Source organism: Typopeltis vanoorti, chromosome 11, assembly GCF_054136105.1.
Source record: "Typopeltis vanoorti isolate ZY-2024b chromosome 11, IOZ_Tvanoo_1.0, whole genome shotgun sequence".
NCBI lineage: Eukaryota > Metazoa > Arthropoda > Arachnida > Uropygi > Thelyphonidae > Typopeltis > Typopeltis vanoorti.
Genome location: NC_143559.1, coordinates 64,435,069 through 64,457,747, shown reverse-complemented (window position 1 = coordinate 64,457,747; position 22,679 = coordinate 64,435,069). Strand labels below are relative to the sequence as shown.

The 22,679-nt window shown below is 36.5% G+C and overlaps 1 protein-coding gene across 2 annotated transcripts in view; it reads right to left on the bottom strand.

Moving 5' to 3' along the window:
- LOC150101675 (protein MEMO1-like) overlaps nt 1-22,679 on the bottom strand; it is a 193,340-nt gene that overhangs the window by 43,710 nt on the left and 126,951 nt on the right. For both annotated transcript variants that reach the window (XM_090401000.1, XM_090401001.1), the window contains exon 7: nt 775-851. In XM_090401000.1, coding sequence (XP_090257126.1) covers nt 775-851 — 77 coding nt within the window. The remainder of the gene's footprint in view (nt 1-774; nt 852-22,679) is intronic.

The following is a 22,679-nucleotide window of genomic DNA, read 5'->3' as shown; positions in this document are numbered from 1 at the left end:
CACTACCACATGTCTATCTTTTAATAATATCAACCTTGGTTAATCTCATGTCTTAATTGTATTATAATCGTACAAACTAAATGATGACTAGTATGGAAACCTATGTTACCACCTCCATGTGAAGTGATTACCATGTAACTGAAGTGCTACGTAAGATTTTTGCTATGCATATAGTTCTGGAGAGCCTCCGTAGCTCAGTCAGTATAGACGAAGCCCTTTGGTCAGAAAGACCTGGGTTCAATTCCCGTCCATGGTGTGGGGAACCTTTATCTGGTCTCTTTCGACGAAAGGTGAGTTAGCTAGTCTCATATGGAGGTAGAGGGTTTTTTCCCTCCTGGAAACTTGGGTTTTTCATCCCTGAAAAGACAAATAAGCCAGCTGAACACACACAATTTACAAGACAAGAATACTTAGAGCATAGGAGTAACCGCCTTATCCTTGTATCCTTGGATTTCCTAACCATAATACTTGGAAGGCTGTGGACACTTTAGTGCCTGTTAAAGCCACTGATGAATGAATGAATGAATGAATAATAAAGTTCTGTTGCATAATACAGAATTATATATTCATTTCTATCGTGTACAAAGACTATCCAAAATATGTTTGCAATTTACCAAGAAAGAGAGATCACAGTCTTGAGAATCATAATCATATCCCACTAGAGTCCACCCCACTACCTCCCAATTAAGAAATCTTAAGAGAACTGCTTCATACAAAAATTCAAACATCAGTAATGAGAGAAAATACAAAACGTGATAATTAACAAGATCTTACCATTTCATCCAACTTTTCAATAGACTGATAAATTAGTCCCCATGATCTGTCATAGAACTGATAGTGAAACCGTGCACCTATAACATAAAAGATATCTTGCATCATCTCCAACAACAAAGGCACAAAGATGAATACCATAAAATCTGCTGAACCAGTCTTACCTGCTGATCCTTTATATATATTCATATAAGCTTCATGCGAACAAGTTATCAGCAGTATACACTTATAAAATTATTAATCATTTAATAGATAATATTTAATAATTACTTATTAAATTTCTAAAATTATTATATTGGTGGAATTATACTTGGAGAAACTGATGAGGCTAAGGATATTGAAGCTAATGGCAGACAGGAATTTGAAATTCAAAGATCACATAGCAAAAATTGCAAATACAACTCTGAGAACAATTGCACTGCTGAAACAAATATTGCCATGTAAGGATGAGGAAACTCATTTTGTCTCTTTACAAAGTACTGATTCAAAGCCAGCCAGACTGCTGTACAGAAATTTGGTCTCCTGGGTTTCAAGGGCATAAAGAAATTGTGGAAAGGCTGCAAAAGAAGAGTTATAAAGATGATGTCAGGATGTAGATTACAAGGATAGACAGAGTATGTGAACTGTAGACAATGGCAGCCAGGAGAAAGAGGTGCAATATGAAAGAAGTCTCCAAACTTCCGAAAGGATGTTATATCAGCTGATGAAAATTTTCATTATGTGGAAGGTGTGTGGGGGGGGGAGAACAAGGGGGAGCATCCACGGAAGTTAAGTTTGTGTGCAGTTAAGTTATGAAAGGGATGAGAATGGAACAGTATGCCTGATGGTTGACGTAGTGAGTGCATCTAGTGCGAATGAGTTTAAGAGAAGGTATGACAGCTGATGTGGATGATGTATGGCCTTCCTTAAGGTCTCTGATGATAACAATGTGCATATTGTTACAGCTTTTACTCTTAGTATTAAATATAATTAATGTATATGACTTCTTGGCCAGAAGTTAAAATCAAATGAAGCCAAAGATAAATAAGGTGTAAACAATAATTCAGAGAATTTCCATCCAGACTAGCAATTTTGTTAAGAATCTTTCTGCAATCTGGCAAGAACTATGCATCTCTCTCTCTCTCACACACACAAACCTACCTACCTACAAGTAAAGGACTCTGAAATAGATATAAGAAAAAAAACATGCTACATACTGTTTTTTTAAAAACAAAAGTTTAATTTTTTAAAAATGAAGTAATTTTATCACATGCTTGAGTCCTTTATCACTTCAAATACAGTGATGAGATAAAGATGTTTTGAAAAAACGTTTTTGATAATACTGATACTTTTTGTTTGTTGTTTATGAGAATCTAGGAATAATGCCAAAGGTACACAAACATTCATGCAAACACTTTCACATACCCTGAGTTGTCAGCTTATTAGAGATATCCACCTAATAGGTTGCCAGATCACACGTGACCTTTTACAGAAGAGCCTCAGTATCGTGCAGCATTTACTCCCTGAGATTCATGAAATACTCCATGATGTCCTACATCTGGCAGGAGCCTTTACAGCTCAGTCACTAATGACAATGCCCTTTGGTTGGAAAAACCTGGATTTGAATTTCAGTACAAAGAACCTTCATAAAGGATTTTCATCTTATTAGGAGGTGGCAGGGTCCTCCCTTCTTGGAAATGGGTGTTTTATTCCACAAAAAACAGCAAAACCTGCCAGAAAAATGCAAGATTAAGACTTAATATACAGCAGCCTCATAGCCTCAGTTGCTTAGCTACAATTCCAAACAATGCACATGAACCTCAGGCAGGCATGTTTAATTCCTCCAACGCCATCCAATTTGTTGGCAGTCTGTTATCTAAACGGATCCCTAATCTAAACGGATCTGTTTAGGTTAGAGGAGTGAAATAACGTTTCACATGTTTCTTGGTAAAGCCGTTCCATTAGGAACTGACTTTTGTGAATGACTTTTGTCTTGTTCCACTGAACTCTATGAGCATGCCATCAACACTAGACAGAGTTCAGTGGAACAAAACTAAAGTCATTCACAAAAGTCGGTTCCTAATGGAATGGCTTTATAAAGAAACATGTGAAACATTACTTCACTCCCCTAACCTAAACAGATCCGATGGTCTACATCTTTCCCTCTTGTGGGAGATAGGGAAAGACACACACACACACACACACACACACACACACACACACGTTTTTTGAGATAAATTTAGGAAATTTAACCTTAGCTACTTAGGTGGCCCTTTGTGAATATAGCAGTTATTGTTTAGTTAGCCTTGGTACTTGTACTGATGAGGCCTGTGATACTCAGGCGAAAATTCTATGAATAAAGAATATTTTACATGAGTTAATTCTGTTATTATAATAGTAAGTAATAGTAAAGTTACCAGCATGTTTCTATAACTATTCCTGGATAACACAAATGTCCTAGATTCAGACCTAGGTCTTTCTAACCAAAGGGCATCAATATCAAATGAGCTATAGAGGCTCCAAGCATCTGTCACATGCAAAATAAATAATCAACCTGAATAGTGTGGCCCCTGATTATCATTGCCACTCAGGTACTCTCATGGTGTTAAGGGACCAAAGAAGTAGAGCAAACCATGTTACACATCTCCACTACTGCCTTGCGCTGTTGCACTCAAATATGATGAATCCATGGCTTCATGCTGTTGTCAACACATCCTTCATCTATCTTCATGAAATACGGATGAAGGATGCTTCTAATCCTCTGGTGTCCAATGCTGTTAACCAGCATTGTTATTGCTTTTGTAGGAGAGTTATAATGATATCCTCAAATGTCTGCTATTATATCCCTATTAGTATTCGATGGCATATTCAGATATCTTTTAGCTACTCATGTCATACAATTATTTGACCAACTACAACACATCAACCAAACATTATGATCCAGCCAATTTTTCAAATGACTAAAAAACAACACGTATGACACAGTAAATAACTTTCTTATGTAAATATTTCATCTTATGTATCATAAGACATCATCAGTACAACTAACGAACAACAATAAGAATTGAATTCAAAAACAGTAGTGCACATGCTTAAATTGGAATCCCTCTACATATACAGTCATATGTTCATGGATTAAAAATTACTGGGCTGAAATTAAAATTACTTAAATTAAAATATAACAGATAAATTATTGAATACAATTAAGGATAACAATTTCCCAAACTTTTGGAATAACCAAACAGTCATTTCTATTAAGACTGGATCTATGAAGTAAGGCTACAGCACTTTCTTTATATAACCATTCATGTTTATATGTGAATGTATGTAGTAACTTGGCATTTTGACTTTGGATCCTGTGGTTAGCATGTTTGATTCCATGTTGTGCAATGTGAGGTTCTATCAAACCTCAGATTTGTGCGGTTTGATAAGGCAGATGTGGTATCGATGTTCAGAGATATGTTTATTTATAATCTTTCTGTTTGTCCACAGTAAGACAAGTTACATGAACATGGCACTTGGTATACGTCAGGTAGCATCATTTGGTGAGAGTTTGTCTTTTGGAGAAGGTAGCAAGTTGTGAATTTGGTTGATGGGTTTGTAGGTAGCAATGAGTTGATATTTTCTCATAATTTTTTCCATACATTCAGAGATGCCTTTAATATGGGCTTCTTGTCTGGGCTGATTTGTTGGAGAGTGATAAATTATTTTTTTTGGAATTGTTACAGATTATATCCATTTAGTATGGCTCTTTCTTTGATAATTTCCAATTCTTGTTTTGGAGATTCTTCATAAGAACAAATCTTGTGTGCTCAGGATACTTAAGATTTTATGATGCCATATTTTTGAGACAGATGGTGAGATGATGTATTATGGATGGAAGTGGAAATAGATCCATCTTCCATCTTAAGGGTGTTTTCACTGGATGTAAACATCAAGAAAGGAAGTACCTTTTAATTCCTTTTCTAGTGTGAACTTGATACGAAGACGCAGGATGTTGATCTGTAGAATTTTCACACTTGCAGCAAATCAAGAAGACTGGAGATTAAGTTACAAGAATATTATTATTATCATCATCATCATGTGACACCTCCAAGGACTCATTGTCAGAGAGCACACCACTCTACTAAAACTCACAGTCTCCCTTAAATACCCCCCCCCCCTCCACACACACACACAGCACTATCTACCACCACCATAAGTATACATTGTCTGTAAATTGTGTGTTTCGGATGCAAGAGGAAAATCCTGCTATCTCCATATAGCAGGATTTTCTCATATTTAATTCTCATATTTAATTCTGGAAATTAAATATGAGATAGGCTAACTCACCTTCAACTGAAAAAGCCCATATAAAGATTCCTCTCATCACAACAAGAATCAAACTCTTTTTGATTCAAACTGTTTTTGGAGCAATTAGGCATGGAAGCAGATGACGGGACCATAGCAGATGAACTTTGGCAGGAGTTTGGGAAAATGAAAAGTGAACTTCATCTTTTGCAAGAGGAATTGCAAGTGCTCAGTAAGGGGAGGGGTCTGGAAATTAAATCCAAGTTAAATGGGTTGAATAGAGAAATTAGGACTATGGAGATTACTCTAGCTGAAGTAATTAGAACAGGATTAGGTATGGGAGAGGCTTTGGTGATTGATGAAGAAATAAATAGTATGGGAGTGATTGGGAATCAACAGAATAAAAGCACAAGAGGTCTAGAAGAAACGAGATGTAGTGAGAGCGTTGAGTAATGAAACTTGGAGAGTCATGCTGAATAGCATAAAAAATGAGGCTGTGAGTGACTCTTATTTGGACTTGAAGTTATGAGTGGTAAAATATATGGTGATTCTATGATTAAGGGTATGGAGAGCGGTATGCCTGAGGAGTGCTTGGCTGATGGAACAATAGAGAGAGTGGCTTTAGCAATAAAGAGAGGGCATGATGCAGAAAAGAAGATAGTTATGGTGGGTACAAATGACCTGAGTGGTAGTATAAATCGGGTAGCAAAAGATTTAAGAACATTGTTAGATATCATGAAGAAGAAAAGTGTCGATGGGAGGATAGTGTGTATGCTGCCTCGTTTTGACAATTATGAGTTAAGTAGACGAGCGACGATACTGAATGATATGATTGCAAGAACGTGCCAAAAATAGAGGTATGGAATTTGTTGATGTCTAGAGTCTGTTTTGAAGGAAAAAGACAGCTGTATGCAAGAGATGGGGGTTGCCGTGTGTAGAAGCTTAAGTGCTGTGAGAACATCATCTTGGAGTCTTAATGGATTGTATACAGCACTCAGAAAGGATTAAAAACAGAATTTAATTCTTCCTATATTTCGTCTCAGTCAATGAAACATCTTCAGGGATTACAAAAAAACTAATGTAACAAAAACAAATAACAATACTAAGCCCAACCACATGGGAGACACTAAAGTCCTATCTAGCAATCCATTATACAATCCATTAAGCCTCCAACATGAAGATGGGTTGCATCTGAACATGGAAGGTCATAAGCGATTGAAAAAGTTACTGTTTTCTGAACAAGTTGAAGCAATGGGCAGGGAAACTAAAATTGAAAAGATTGAGTGTAAGAGGGAGAAACTTAAGCAGTGACTGTATAATTGTTGATCCTTATTCATGGAATAAATTGCAGAATAGAGGGGATATAAATCGGCAAGGGACTACTCAAATTAGTGACACGTATATCAGTTCTAAAGCTGGTACAAGAACTAAAGGGAATCTGCAATTTATGTATACAAATGCAAGAAGCACTGAAACAAGAGGGAAGAATTTTTTGGCATTAGTCAGTGCAATCTCACCAAAAGTTGTAGGCATTAGTGAAACTTGGTTGTCAGCACAAGATGTGGTCACTGGAATTGAATGTGATGGGCACAGTATTTTCAGGGAGGATAGAGAAGATAGAATTGGGGGAGGAGTACTGTTGATGATAGCTGAGGAGTTGCAGCTAAAGAAAGTAGTATATCAATATGATAGACATGTGAATGATAGTACATTTGAGGCAGTCTGGTGTGAAATAATGACCAATGCAACCAAATATATAGTTGGTTGCTGCTATAGGCCAGGGGTATAAGGGGAGATATTGAATTCATGCATCAGCAAATTAGTGCAATGAGTGCAGGGTTAGTGATTATTATGGGGGATTTTAATTATGGTGATATCAATTAGAAGGAGGAAATATCATGTGGCAAAAAAGGAAATGGCATTCATACATCTTCTATGAGATAATTACTTGAAACAGCACATAACTGAAGGGACACATGATGGGAGAGTGTTGGACCTGGTCATTGGTTCAGAGGATATATGCATAAGTAAGGTGTCCTCGTTATCTTCAATTGGTGAGAGCGATCATGTGGTATTGACTTGGGAGGTCGCAAAATTTGTGGATTTCTCTCTTAAGAAGGGGGGTTATGTACGGAACTATTAGGTAATTATAACAAGCTTCGGAGTGAGCTTGCAGCAGTCCCATGGCAGAACACATTGCAGGGGAAAGATGTTAGCAGTGCATGGGATAAAATCAGTGGATATCTGAGGAAGGCAATATCAGATTGTGTCCCCATGGTCAGGAAGACAAACAAGGTAGACATTAGATGGATGAGTAGTAGTAGTAGTAGTATCAAGCTTGATCTGCAAAAAAGAAAATGTTATGGGGAATTTACAAGGAGAAGGGCGATTAGTACACCCATGAGCAGTACAAGGCTCAAGCTAGGATGGTTACCAGCATAGTAAGAAAAGCTAAATCACATTATGAGAAGACCTTAGCCAAGGAAATCAAGGGTAATCCCAAAGAGTTCTTCTGCTATGTGGCAAGTAAAAGGAAGAATGACTTCGGAAGGATAACCTTAGTGGGTGTGATGACATCGAGGTGACCAATTCAGATGTAATAGTAGAGTTACTGAGTGATCACTTTTCAAAAGTCTATCACCCAAGTGAGAATATCTCTGTACCTGTAGCAATAACTACTGTGAGAACTGAAGTTAAGAAATCAGAGGTACTTGGTACATTGCAAAATTTAAATGAGAACACTGCTGTTTAGATGGAATATCAGCTCAGGTATTGCATGAATGTGCAAAGGAATCAAGAACGCCTCTTACTTGGTTATTTAACTTAACTTTGAACTCTGGTATGGTCCCTAGGGAGTGGAAGGAAGGCAAAGTTCCTTTGCATAAAGTCGGCTCTAAAACTGCGGTAGTTAATTATAGACCAATCACCATCTCGGGAGTGTTGGTAAAAGTATTGGAAAAGTTGGTTAAAGACAAAATTCAAGAATGGGAGGATTAGGATATGATACTCTATAGGGGCCAACATGGTTTTGTTAAAGGTCGATCCTGCCTTAGCAATTTATTAGCTTTTTATAATAGAATGACAGCTGAGTTGGACAAAGGAAATGGCTACACAGTGGTACTTCTGGATTTTGCTAAGGCTTTTGACAGGATACCCCATGGAAAACTGTTGCGCAAATTGAGATGGATACTAAACTGATGATACGGATAGGAGAATGGCTCAGGGAGAGATACCAGAAGGTGGTGTATGGAGGAGCAGAGCCAGGATGAGGCAGGTGACCAGTGGTGTGCCTCAGGGCTCTGTGCTTGGGCATTGTTGTTTAATTTGTACATAAATGATATAGGAAATGGCTTAAAGGGAGATATTCAGTTGTTTGCTGATGATGCAAAGTTGGGTAGCGCAATAAAATATCAAGCTGACGTTGAGAGTTTGCAGGATGATTTAAATAAGCTGGTAAAATGGGCAAAAGGAAATGGATGTCAGTTCAATGTAAGAAAAGTGTAAAGTTATGCATTTTGGGATTAAAAGATTACCAACTGTGTACTACATTGAAGGAACAGTACTCCAAGAGATTGATGAGGCTAGGGACTTAGAGGTGTTGGTAGATAGGGAGATGAAGTTCAGGGGACACCTTGCTCAGATGTCCAAGATTGCACATAGCATTACTTGGTTATTGAGGAACACACTAACATTCAGAGATAAAGAGGTTATTATTCCCCTTTATAAAGCGTTGATACTTCCATATTTAAATTACTGTGCTCAGGTCTGATCACCTGGATTCCTTGGAGATGAGGAGTTGTGGAAAGGGGATATGATAGAAACATTTAAATTAATAAAAGGTTTTTATAAGATTGATGCAAGGGAAATGTTTCAGCTGTGTGATAGTGATGGAAGAACAAGAGGTCATCCCTGGAAATTAATGGTTAACAAGGTTTTTCGCCTGAAAGGTGGTGAATGAGTGGAATGCATTGCCTGATCCAGTTGTGAGTTCTTAGTCTATAAATGAATTCAAACAGATATGACAGATCTTGATTTCATAGTTTGGGTCTCCCACGATGAGTCTACTGACTCCATGGAGATACATCATCATCAAATTACTGCCATGTACCCTCAAGGGGTGTACAGGATATGATAGTACTACATGAAAAATTTACATCATTACTAACTTCCTATCTACAATTTTCCTCCAAATCAGTCTGTTACTTGTCAAGACTCCAACATTATCAGATCTTATATTTCTATCACCTAAGGCACATTGTACCTTATCAAGCCACCTATATCTTGATCTTCATCTGGGTCGTTTTCCTGCAAACTTGGCAGAGAACACTTGTTTTGCTAATCTTTCCTCGCCCATTCTGTTTAAGTGACCATACCACCTGAAATTAGCTCTGCTAACGCATTCCTGGATGTTGACAATGTCCAGTTCTTTCCTAATATCCTCGTTTTTAATATGATATTGCCACTGATGCCATGTGTTCACGCCTCTAATCTTTCTCAGGACTCTCATATCTGCGGTCTCTAGTCTTTGGTTTGTTTTACTTCTGACCCAGCTCTCAGATCCATAAGTTAAAACTGGTTTGAACACTGTCTTGTATACAGCTAATTTAGTGTTCCGACTAATTTCCCTCTTATTCCATATGAATTTATTCAATTGACTTAACACCATACCAACTTTGCTGATTCTATTGCCTATTTCTATATTTAATTACTATCTTGAGTAAAAATCGTGCCTAAGTAGCTGAAATGTTTTACATGTTCCACAGGTTCTCCATTCACAACACAGCTGACATTTTCACTGATTCTGCCTATTTTCATTGTCTTTGTCTTTTTATTGCTGACCTTCATACCATATCTTACAACAGTTATTCAATTTAGTCAGAATATTGCAGACTTGTAGTGGATTTATTTAGAAGTATAACATCATCTGCATAAAGCAAAGAGCTGACATTAACATCTCCAATTTTGATATCATGTTCAATAGCACTTTCCTTCATAATCTGATCCATATAGATAATGAATAACAGTGGGGATAATGTACATCCTTGTCTCACACCAGATTTAACATTAAACCATCTTCCTGTACTTCCTTCAATTCTAACTGCTGACCTACAACCCAAATAAAGACTAAGTATTGCTTGATATAATGCCCCATTGACACCATATAACTGTAGTGTTTGAATAGCTTCTCTCTTGGCACCTTGTCATATGCCTTTTCCAGATCGACAAAACTTAAATACAGATCTTTGTTATATTCCCGTGCTTTCTCGACTATTTGTCGTAAAGTGAAGATCTGATCCTGACAGCCTCTATTTGGCCTGAATCCAGCTTGTTCTTCACCAAGCTTTTCTTCCACAATTCTTCTCAACCGTTTCTCAAGTATACTTGCATAGATCTTGCCAGGAACACTCAGTAGGGAAATACCTCTGAAATTCTCACATGCAGTTTTATTTCCCTTTTTATATATGGGTACAATGAGAGCTCTACTCCAATCATCGGGAATTCATCCCTCTGTCCAGGCTTTCTGAACTATGCAGTGCAGCCACTGTAAGACTCTTATACCACCATACTTCAGCATTTCTGGTCGAATATCATCTACTCCTGCTGCCTTTCCACATTTCAAGCCTTTGATGGCTTTTTCTACTTAAAGTATGGATATGTATTCCTGACTACATGCCTGGTCAGTGTTTTTTACCACTGTGCTGTCATCACTGCTTGTTTCATTTAGCAGTTTTTCAAAGTAATTACTCCATACTTCAAAGATATCTTTTTCTCCCGTTTTCATGTCACCTTTATCATCTCTAATTCCTTTTATAGCACTCTTTCCTCCATTCTTGAGCTTCTTCAACAACCTCCAGAATATTTTGCCATCTTCTTGATATTTATTTTCTATATTCTTGCCAAAGTCCTCCCATGACTTTTGTTTAGCTAGTTTTACACAGTGTTTAGCATTCTTGCATTTGTCTCTATATTCTCTAAGAGCACAAGCTGACTTATTTGACAGGAACTTTTGGTATGCTTTCTTCTTTTCCTTCACTGCCTCTTTAACTTCCTGTGTCCACCAGGGAGTTCTGATTTTTTTATCCTTGCACACAACCTCACCACATGCCTCTCTGGCAGAATCAATCAATGTTTTCTTCAGAGTTTGCCACTGAATCTCCAAGGTTTGATTCCTGTTCTCAAACTCTTTCATTTTTTCTTCAATAATCTTTGTGTATTTTAGTCTACATCTCACATCTGAGAGCTGCTCAACTTTTATTCGCTTTAAAACTTTTTTACATGTTATTCTTTTCAATATGAAATTCAATTTTATCCTGCTCAAGACTAAATAGTGATCACTTCCAATTTCAAATCCTCTGTACACTCTGGTGTCCTGCACCAGGAAGAAAACATCACTATCAACAATAACATAGTCAATGAGACTTCTTATTCCTAGCCTCTTCTCTCCATGTGAATTTTTGCACATTTTTATGTTGGAACATGGTGTTAGTAATAACCAGTCCATGTCCTGAGCAGAAATCCAACAGATATTTGCCATTATTATTAGCTTTGCTCTTTTCTCCAAATTTTCCCAAAATATTTTTGTATGTCTCACAATCATTTCCTACTCTGCTATTTAGATCCCCAAGAAGGACCAACTTTTCATTTTTCATTGTGTCAGTTGCTTTTTCTAAAGCCTCAAAAAATTCCTCCACTTCTACCTTAGTAGAACCTTCTGTGGGACCATAGGCACAAATAAGTCTCATTGTCCAGTTCCCCATGCTCATATTTGCCCACATTACTCTACTTGAGACTGCCTGCCATTCAAGAAGATTAGCCTCGTATTTTGTGTTGAATACTATGGCTACATCTTCTTTTCCTTGATTGTCATTGCCTGAATATAACATTTTGTATTTATTGCTCAGAAAGATCTCACCAGTTTTGGTCTTTTTTGTTTCAGTCACCCCTATTATGTCGATCTGGTACTTATCTAATTCCTCAACTAGCTCCATTTCTTTGCCATTCAGGCTTCTTATGTTGATAGTACCGATCTTTAACTCTGGTGATGTTGAGTTGGGGTTTATTTTCAGATTTGTTCCAGTAGCTGACTTTTCGCTGTTCGCCCTGGTTCCCTGGCGAAAACAACGGGGGCCTTGTTTAACCGGGCGACGCCCCAGCCAGCATGAAATTTTGTCATGTTGTACCATCATTCTATATTTTGGTTTAACCAATAAGAATTACAATTTGGTCGGCTAAATCCCAAATTGCCAGCCCATCCTCGTCCGTTCAGTATCCAAGTAGATACCCAACAGGGTGCACCACGAGAAGGTGAGGATTGGACATTAGGTCAGAAGCCCTGGTCGGTTCTACGCATTCCTTTAAAGGCTATGTGGAGGTCTCCTCTCAGTTATACAGCTTTGACCTTTAAGCGCCCCCTTTTTTCCAAATCAACAAAACTTAATTACAGATCTTTGTTATATTCCCATGATTTCTTCACTATTTGTCGTAAAGTAAAAATCTGATCCTGACAGACTCTATTTGGCCTGAATCCAGCTTGTTCTTCACCAAGATTTTCTTCCACAATACTTCTCAACCGTTTCTCAAGTATATTTGCATATATCTTACCAGAGGTATATCCCTACTCAGTAGGGATATACCTCTGTAATTCTCACATTCACTTTTATTTCCCTTTTTATATATGGGTACTATGAGAACTCTACTCCGATCGTCTGGAATTCGTCCCTCTGTCCAGGCATTCTAAACTATGCAGTGCAGCCACTGTAAGACTTTTATACCACCATACTTCAGCATTTCTGGTCGAATATCATCTACTCCTGCTGCCTTTCCACATTTCAAGTCTTTGATGGCTTTTTCTACTTCAAGTATGGATATGTTTTCCTGACTGCATGCCTGGTCAGTGTTTTTTTATCACTGTGCTGTCATCACTACTTGTTTCATTTAGCAAATTTCCAAAGTAATTACTCCATATTTCAAGGATATCTCTTTCTCCCGTTTTCATGTCACCTTTGTCATCTCTAACTCCTTTTACAGCACTCTTTCCTCCATTCCTAAGCTTCTTCAACAACCTCCAGAATATTTTGCCACCTTCTTGATATTTATTTTCTATGTTCTTGCCAAAGTCCTCTCATGACTTGTTTAGCTAGTTTTACACACTGTTTAGCTTTTTTACACGTCTCTGTATTCTCTAAGAGCACAAGCTGACTTATTTGCCAGGAACTTTTGATATGCTTTCTTCTTTTCCTTCACTGCCTCTTTAACTTCCTGTGTCCACCATGGAGTTCTGATTTTACTATCCTTGCAGACAACTTCCCCACATGCCTCTCTAGCTGAATCAAGCACGGTTTTCTTCAAGGCTTGCCACTGAATCTCCAAGGTTTGGTTCCTGTTCTCAAAGTCTTTCATTTTTCCGTTAATAATCTTTGTGTAGTTTAGTCTACAGTTCACATCTGAGAACTGCTCAACTTTTATTCGCTTTAAAACTTTGTCATTCTTTTCAATATGAAGTTCAATTTTATCCTGCTCATGACTAAACAGTGATCGCTTCCATTTTCAAATCCTCTGTATGCTCTGGTGTCCTGCACCAGGGAGAAAACATCACTATCAACAATAACATAGTCAATGAGACTTTTCTTATTCCTAGCCTCTTCTCTCCATGTGAATTTGTGCAACATTTTTATGTCGGAACATGGTGTTAGTGATAACCAGTCCATGACCTGAGCAGAAATCCAACAGGTATTTGCCATTATTATTGGCTTTGCTCTTTTCTCCAAATTTTCCCAAAATATTTTTGTATGTCTGACAATCATTTCCTACTCTGCTATTTAGATCCCCAACTAGAACCAACTTTTCCTTTTTCATTGTGTTAGTTGCTTTTTCTAAAGCATCAAAAAATTCCTCCACTTCTACCTTAGTAGAACCTTCTGTGGGACCATAGGCACAAATAAGTCTCATTGTCCAGTTCCCCATTCTGATTTTTGCCCAGATCACTCTACTTGACACTGCCTTCTATTCAAGAAGATGAGCCTCGTATTTTGTGTTGAATACTATGGCTACTCCTTTTTTCCCTTGATTGTCATTGCCTGAATATCACATCTTGTATTTATTGCTCATAAAGATCTCACCAGTTTGTCTTTTTTGTTTCAGTCACCTCTATTATGTTGATCTGGTACTTATCTAATTCCTCCGCTAGCTCCATTTCTTTGCCATTCAGGCTTCTTATTTTGATAGTACCGATCTTTAACTCTGGTGATGTCGAGTTGGGGTGTGTTTTCAGATTTGTTCCAGTAGCTGACTTTTCGCTGTTCGCCCTGGTTCCCTGGTGAATACAACGGGGGCCTTGTTTAACCGGGCGACGCCCCAGCCAGCATGAAATTTTGTCATGTTGTATCATCATTTTGTATTTTGTTTAACCAATAAGAATACAATTTGGTCAGCTAAACCCCAAATTGCCAGCCCATCCTCGTTCATTCAGTATCCAGGTAGATATCCAATAGGGTGCACCACGAGAAGGTGAGGATTGGACATTAGATCAGAAGCCCTGGTCGGTTCTCTGCATTCCTTTAAAGGCTATGTGGAGGTCTCCTCTCAGTTATACAGCTTTGACTCTTAAGCACCCCTCCATGGAGATATCCGTAATAATAATAACTCTTCTTTTTCCATCAAAGGAGCCAATGTACTGTTGGTCTTCCAACTGCACTACAGAGGCACTTATTTAAGTTGATAAACTTTTTTTGAATTCTAACATTTACCATACTTTTTAATCACACCTCATGGTTTTAGCAATCATCACCATCAAATTCCATATATGTACTCTTGGGGGGGGGGAGGTCAGGGAAATATGATAGCACTACATGAAAAGTTTACATCAACTATTTATCAAAAATTTTCCTCCAAATTAATCTTATCTATTAGGACTACAATACTGTTGGAATGTATATATTTCAGTTTTCTAAGGCACTTCTTACCTTTTCTTCTGTTATTTTCCTGTTATTATAGCAAAAAACACTTTTTTTTTTTTGCTAGCACATTCTGTTTAAGTGATGACACCACCTGAGATTAGCTCTGCTAACAAATTCATGAATGCTGACAATGTCAAGTTCTCTCCTAATATCCTCATTTTTAATATAATATTGCCACTGATACCATCTGTTCACTCCTGATCTTTCTCAGAACTCTCAAATCTGCGGTCTTTGGTCAAGTGTTTTACTTCTAACCCCGCTCTCAGATACATAAGTTAAAACTGGTTTGAACGCTGCCTTGTATACAGCTAATTTAGTGTTTTGACTAATTTCTTTCTTATTCCATATAAATTTATTTAACTGACTTCCTACCATACCAGCTTTGCTAATTCTGTTTTCTATTTCCGTATTTAATTTGCTATCTTCACTAAAAATTGTACCTAAATAGCTGAAATATATTACTTGTTTAGGTTCTCCATTCAGGATGGAACTGATGTTTTCAACCTTCCTACCTATTTTCATACTATATGTCTTTTTTAATGATGATTTTCATACCAAATTGATTACAGCAGTTGTTCAATTTGGTTAAGGAATCCTGCAGGCCTGTACTGGATATATTTAGGACTATAACATCTTCATAAAGTAAAGAGCTATGATTAACACTTTTGATATGAGATTTAATGCTGCTTTCTTTCGTAATGCGATCTCTATGGACGACGAATAACAGCAGATATAATGTACAGTTTTATCCCACACCTGATTTAAGATCAAACCATGTCTCTATACCTCTTTCAATTTTAACTACTGACACGCAACTCAAAAACTATGTATTGCTCAATATAACGTATCACTTACACAATATAACTACAGTGGCACCTTGTCATGCACCTTACCCAGATCTACAAAAACACAGATAATTATTATATTCCCATTATTTCTTAACTACCAGTCTTAAAATGAAAATCTGATCCTGATATTAGTAGCTCATCTGTATACTGTAATGATCCCTAAATTTTCCCATTCACCTCAAGTACAGTACTTCAGGCAGGTTGAGGCTTAGAACGAGGGTGGTGTGAAAAGTTCTCGGCCTAACAATAAAAAACGAATTTATAATTTCAAAATTATTTTTATTTTTCAACAATCTCCCTTAAGACTAATACATTTATTCCAGCAATGCTCCAGCACCATTATCCCATCCCTGTAGTGGTTCTCAGTAAGATCTGCAAAATACTCCTCTACAGCTGCAATCACCTCTTGATTCGAAGAACAACTCTGACCAGCGAGGAAGAGTTTTAGTTTTGGGAAGTCAGAGGGAGCTAAATCTGGGGAATATGGTGCATGTTCCAACAATTCATAGTGCAGATCCCTTAATTTTCCCATTAACAAATCATCGTTGTGGGCAGGTGCATTGCTGATTTTTTGATTTTTTTCCTTCTGCAAACCAAGTCTTTTCTCACAAATTTTTTCGTCTAGTCTGGTTAAAAGAGTGGAATAATATTCCCAGTTATTGTTTTATCCTTTTCGAGATAATTAATAAACAAAATGCCTTTAGCATCCCAAAACACCGATGCCATGACCTTTCCTGCTGATGGAACTGACTTTGTCTTCTTTGGCATTGAATAACCAGCTTCTGTCCACTGTTTTGACTGTTGTTTGGATTCTGGTGTGTAATGCTGAATCTAAGTCTCATCATCTATGCACAAAATCAGTTTTATTCTCCTTAAAACACTCCAAGCAATGTTCAGAGATTTTCATGTGAGTGCATTTTTGATCTGCTGCGAGAAAGCATGCCACTCAATCTTGTGCAAAGCTTTTTCATTTGCAATTCTTCATGCAAAATATATCCTGCACGTACTTTTGAAATGCCTATAGTCTCAGCAATTTCACGCACTTTGACTCGCCAGTCATCCAATACTGTATCCTGTACTTGATCAATGATTTACACATTTTGGACGTCCTTCATGTGGGTCATCTTCAGCAGCCCATTTCTTAATTGTCGAAAATGAAGGAGGAGTGCCCATAAAATTTTATGAACTTCGAATGAATTTCTTTTGGCGTTAAAACCTTTTTTTTTACAAAGAATTTCATAACTGCACGATACTCAATTTTATCCATTTCAAGGAATACAGACAACACTTTTGCTTCAGACAGCTGTATAAAACAAACTACAGGAAACCCTCATATAACGCGGTACTTATACAACGCGGTCTACAAATTGTAATATCCCTTGTTCAACATGGTTTCGATATAACGCGGTCTACAATTTCAAGTAACCCTTTTTTTTCTCTTTTTTTTTTCATATTTTTCACCGCGGGACTTAAAAATCATATTTTATCTTCATTAAATTTGTGTCTGCCCTTATCATGCAAGTAGTTATAAGTATCGAATTTAGTTTTATTGTATCACTGAATAAGGTACTGTACAGAGGCCTTTACAGTCTGTGTCATTCTCAACAAATAGTGCAATTAAAGATAGATGGAATAAAAACAGCGCTAACTAATAAATCACATGTCCCCTCTCACAGAAACTATGCTGTATAGAAGGAGGAGTGCCCATAAAATTTTATGAACTTCGAATGAATTTCTTTTGGCGTTAAAACCTTTTTTTTTTACAAAGAATTTCATAACTGCACGATACTCAATTTTATCCATCCATTCGCCATCTATGGTTTACTGTATAAAGTGCTTATTGTTGAAAATTGTCTTCATTTTCTGCCAGGAAAGTGCATTTAAAATCATGTGTGTTATTCTCAAGCTGAGCAGTTTATTTTCTGGTGAGTTACATATATATGTAATGCTTTTTTTTTTTTTTTTTTTATTGTAATGGTCACTAAAAGCAAAACAATGGTCACTTAAGCAAAACCATATGTTGCACCGAAACACAGTATCTAACTAAAAACTATTGTCCAATTTTTCAATTATGAAATAAGTGTTTGTTTTATTGCATTTGAAATTCTTAATGTCATTATGACAGATCACAAATCTTAAAATAAAAGACTATACCAAGAATTGAAACATGCCGTATAATGAATGTGTGAGTTCGCCTGCCAAGAAGCCATAAAATTCAACCAATGGTAGAAAAGTTTGTGTGAGTTCAGCCAGTCAGTAATGAGAAGTTCTATCGGAATGATAATTGACACCCTGCTGTGAATGTGTTAAAGCTAATAGTGAATGTTATGACAGTTTCAGATGTTATGGAATTCGATTGAAGAGAATTTCCATTTCAACTCAACACTTGTCAGTTGCTTTTCTCTTTGGGTCGCACAATCTTTTGTTACTACCGCACCAATCATATCATATGTCTTTATAGCTGCTGTTTTGTGTAAAACAAAATTCAGCTTGTACGTATTGTAACAATTAAAAAAAAAACTTGAATAATTTATAAGCGTATAAAAAGATATCACCTTTAAGTCATTGACATGCCAGCAAAATTCTCAGACGTGCCACCTCTGGCACGAGTGGCATAGGTTCGCCATCTATGGTTTACTGTATAAAGTGCTTATTGTTGAAAATTGTCTTCATTTTCTGCCAGGAAAGTGCATTTAAAATCATGTGTGTTATTCTCAAGCTGAGCAGTTTATTTTCTGGTGAGTTACATATATATGTAATGCTTTTTTTTTTTTTTTTTTTTTTATTGTAATGGTCACTAAAACTGCAACGAAAGGGGGAAAAACCAACATTGAAGAGGAAATTCATTTCTCTTGAAGAAAAAATTAAAATCTTGGATCGGTTGAAAATTAAAGGAAAAAAAGGAGTTGTTGCAAGGATTACGAATTTAAATGAATCAACAATTCAAACAATCAAACAAAATGAACATAAAATCCGAGAAAGTGTTATTGCTGGGTCAATGGTAAGTGCAAAGATCGTTGCACGTGTTCGCGATATTCTAATGGAAAAAAATGGAGAAATCTCTAATGATTTGGATAGAAGATTGCACTCAAAAGAAAATTCTTTTGGATGGACACCTTATTAAGCAAAAAGCTCTCAAAGTTTATAAACATTTAAAAGAACTCTATCAAGATTCTTCAGAAAAAATCTCTCAGCATGGATTTTGTGCCAGTAAGGGTTGATTCGAAAGCTTTAAAAAGCGGTTTTCTTTGTATAATCTTAAAATCCAGGGAGAATCAGCATCAGCAGACGTTGAAGCTGCCCGGAAATACCCAGCAGAACTTTTAAAAATCATTAAAGAAGGTGGTTATGGTGCAGACCAGGTGTTCAATGCGGATGAATCTGGGTTATATTTGAAAAAAAAAATGCCAAAACGCACCTATATTTCGAAAAATGAAAGATCAGCTCCTGGATTCAAAGTTTCCAAAGATAGAATTACTCTACTTGTGTGTGGATAGGCTTATGTGTTCGTCAGACATGTTTGTAATAGATTTCATGGTTTGGTATGAACACAGACGATTAAGAAAATAACTATTTATTAACTTAAAAGCTAATATTTCACTGGTATTATATCCAGCATCTTCAGAGCACACAACACAAAGTTTGTTACAAATGCAAAACAACCACAATTCGGTGTAACAGTGGAGCTAGTAAAAGTAATTGCAGCATGCAACACAAGACTAAATTCCTAATATGGCGCCATCTAGGTTTAAAAAAAAAAAAAATTCAAAGTTTTGAAATAGTAGTCCAAATGATAGTCTTAGAAAGTTTGAAAAAATGAAAATGGTGCTATATTAGGACTTTAGTCTTGTGTTGCATGCTGCAATTACTTTTACTAGCCCCACTATTACACAGAATTGTGGTTGTTTTGCATTTGTGACAAACTTTGTGTTGTGTGCTCTGAAGATGCTGGATATAATACCAGCGAAATATTAGCTTTTAAGTTAATAAATAGTTATTTTCTTAATCGTCTGTGTTCATATCAAACCGTGAAATCTATTACAAACACGAATTACTCTACTGTTTGAAAATTGGTTTTTCAAGTGTTTTGTACCCGATGTAGAAAGTTACAAAAAGAAAAAGAATATGGACTTCAAAATTCTACTAATTTTAGATAACGCACCAGGCCACCCAACAAATTTAAGCCATCCGAATATTATAATAACTTTTTTGCCGCCTAATACTACTTCACTTGTTCAGCCACTCGACCAAGGAATAATATCAACATTTAAGTCATATTATATTCGGCGAACCCATTAATTTTGGAAAAAATGGAATCTAATACAAACATGACACTGCCTCAAGCGTGGAAAGAGTTTTCAATATTGAATTGTGTGAAAATTGTTTCTCTGTTCATTAAGGAATTACAACCCTCTAAGCTGAATGCTTGCTGGAAAAAAATATGGCCTGAAGCTGTTCTGAAACAAAATTTCGTACCTCCAGTGGATGCCGAGCTACGTTGTATAATAAATGTCGCACACATTTTTGGTGGAGAGGGCTTTTGCGATATGGCTGAAAACGAAATTAGTGAATTAATTGATGGAGAAATAGATTTAAATGAGGAGGAACTGGTACAATTAATAGATAGTATCGAACCAAATGGCGGGGAAAGTTCTGCCGAAAATTCTGATTGAGATGAATTCATTAAAGAATTCAGTTTAAAGAAATTAGTAGAAGGGTTGGACTTGGCAAGAAAGTTAGGAAGTTATTGTATGGATAATGATCCCCTCAATGGCGCGCTCAGGAAAATTCACGAGATACTTGGATATTTGTTTAGCGCCATATTATGAACTTAATAAAAAAAAATTTCATCATAGTGGAAAGCAAAGTCTTATTACTGATCTCTTGAAGACTAAACCAGCTGAAGTATGCAATGAGAATTATACAAATGATGTCCAAGAGATTTCACGTGGTGACGACCTCCAGCCACTTAAAAAAGAACATCTACAAAATGTTATTTCTGAAGACAGTGATGACGATTAAAATATTCGCTTTTTTTTTTTATTGTGTCTAAAACATTTATGCATTATATGCAATGAAATTTATGTACAATTTGTAATTTTTATAATTTTATACTACGTATTTGTCTCATAGTTTATGTTTTCTTAACTTACATGAATTACCTGAATTAAATAAAAATATTTTTTTTTGTTGGATATGTCATAGTTGTTTATATAATTTAAAAAAAAAAACGATTTCGGAACCTAATCCTACTTTTTCTATGTGATCTAAGTCTTGTATAACGCGGCATTTCTATGGAACCTAACATCCGCGTTATACGAGGGTTACCTGTACTTGATAGAATAGCTTGCAATTTCACATGGATGCTTATGACAGATGTACCAACTTAGGGAAAAAAAATTGTGCCGATAGTGTTGCCATGTATGGTCGAGGCCAAAAACATTTCAGGCCAGCCTCGTATATGAGCGTTTCAAGCTATTTACTATAATAATTTTGGGTATAGAAAACTTATGCTAAACAGAATAAACAATTTTATCATATAAATGCACACATCTATTTTTTTTTCTTTACATTGTGCACCTGTATACACTGTATACAGTGACTGCTCAATTACCTAACCCCACAAACTATCAAACTCTCAGGTAACAGGTTCTTGAATGGATTGGCATACTAGACTCCTGGAATAACAGTACTATAGTAACTTGAACAGTTAACTGAGGATAACTGTTTGACTGCAACTCAATTTCTCTAAGTGACAAGTGAAAGATGACTGTTCTTGTATCCAGCCAAAATGTTTTGTATTTAAATGACAGCCATCATTTTTAAGTCAATTTTAAAGTTAAACATTTTTCTTTTTACAATAACAATGCCACCCAAAACAGCAGAAATTTTACACTTAACATAAATGAGTTAATAAACTAATTTCCATTCTCACTTAGTTATGTGTAACTCATTCCAGTGGGTACATTAATTATCTAACAGCTTAAAGTTAAGTAAATTATTAGCAACTCAACCCCTTCTCTTTAAGTGTTCCGAGAGGAAAGAGGAAAATGAGTTACAGAAACCAGATGAAATAATTTGAAATCTTGTATGCTAAAAGTTGTGGAAATGCAGGATCATCTGCATGTCTTCTGCCATTATTACCTCTCACAATGGATACTGTACATACCTGTACGCTGGTATATACTTTCATCTGGTGTGTACAGTTATGTACATCCAAAATAAAATAATAATTGAAATCCTCCATGTCAAGAGTTGTGGAAATGCAGGATCACCTGCATGTCCTCTGCCACCATCACCTTTCATCAATGAATATCGCACATATAAGTTTGACAAGACAATGACTCACTATCTCAGGATGCAGAAAGAAAATGACATTATGTGACATCTCCTCAGAGTCAGAGGGCTCATCACAGGATACCCTACTTCATCGTCTATCTACACACTGTCATTTGCTGTTCACTAACAGTATTATTGTCTGCTAATTGTGTGTGTTCTCAGGCCATTTGTATATACATCCATGATGAAAAAACTGAGTTTCTGCAAGTTAAAATAAACAATACTACCTCTGTATTAGATGGGCTAACTTATCAGCAATGGAAAAAGCTGATCTATAAATATTCTTCCAGTCATAAGAATTGAACTCAAGTCTTTCCAGTCAAAGGCAGCATGCCCAATCATTTTCCCACTGTACTTACAGAGATGCTACACAGAATGTTGCAACTTCCCTAAGAAGAGACAGCAACACAAACCTAGCATGCAATACAGCATATAATACCATGACCTCCTTAACTGAATGCACCATCCAGACAATTGCCAAATAACTGCAAAAGAA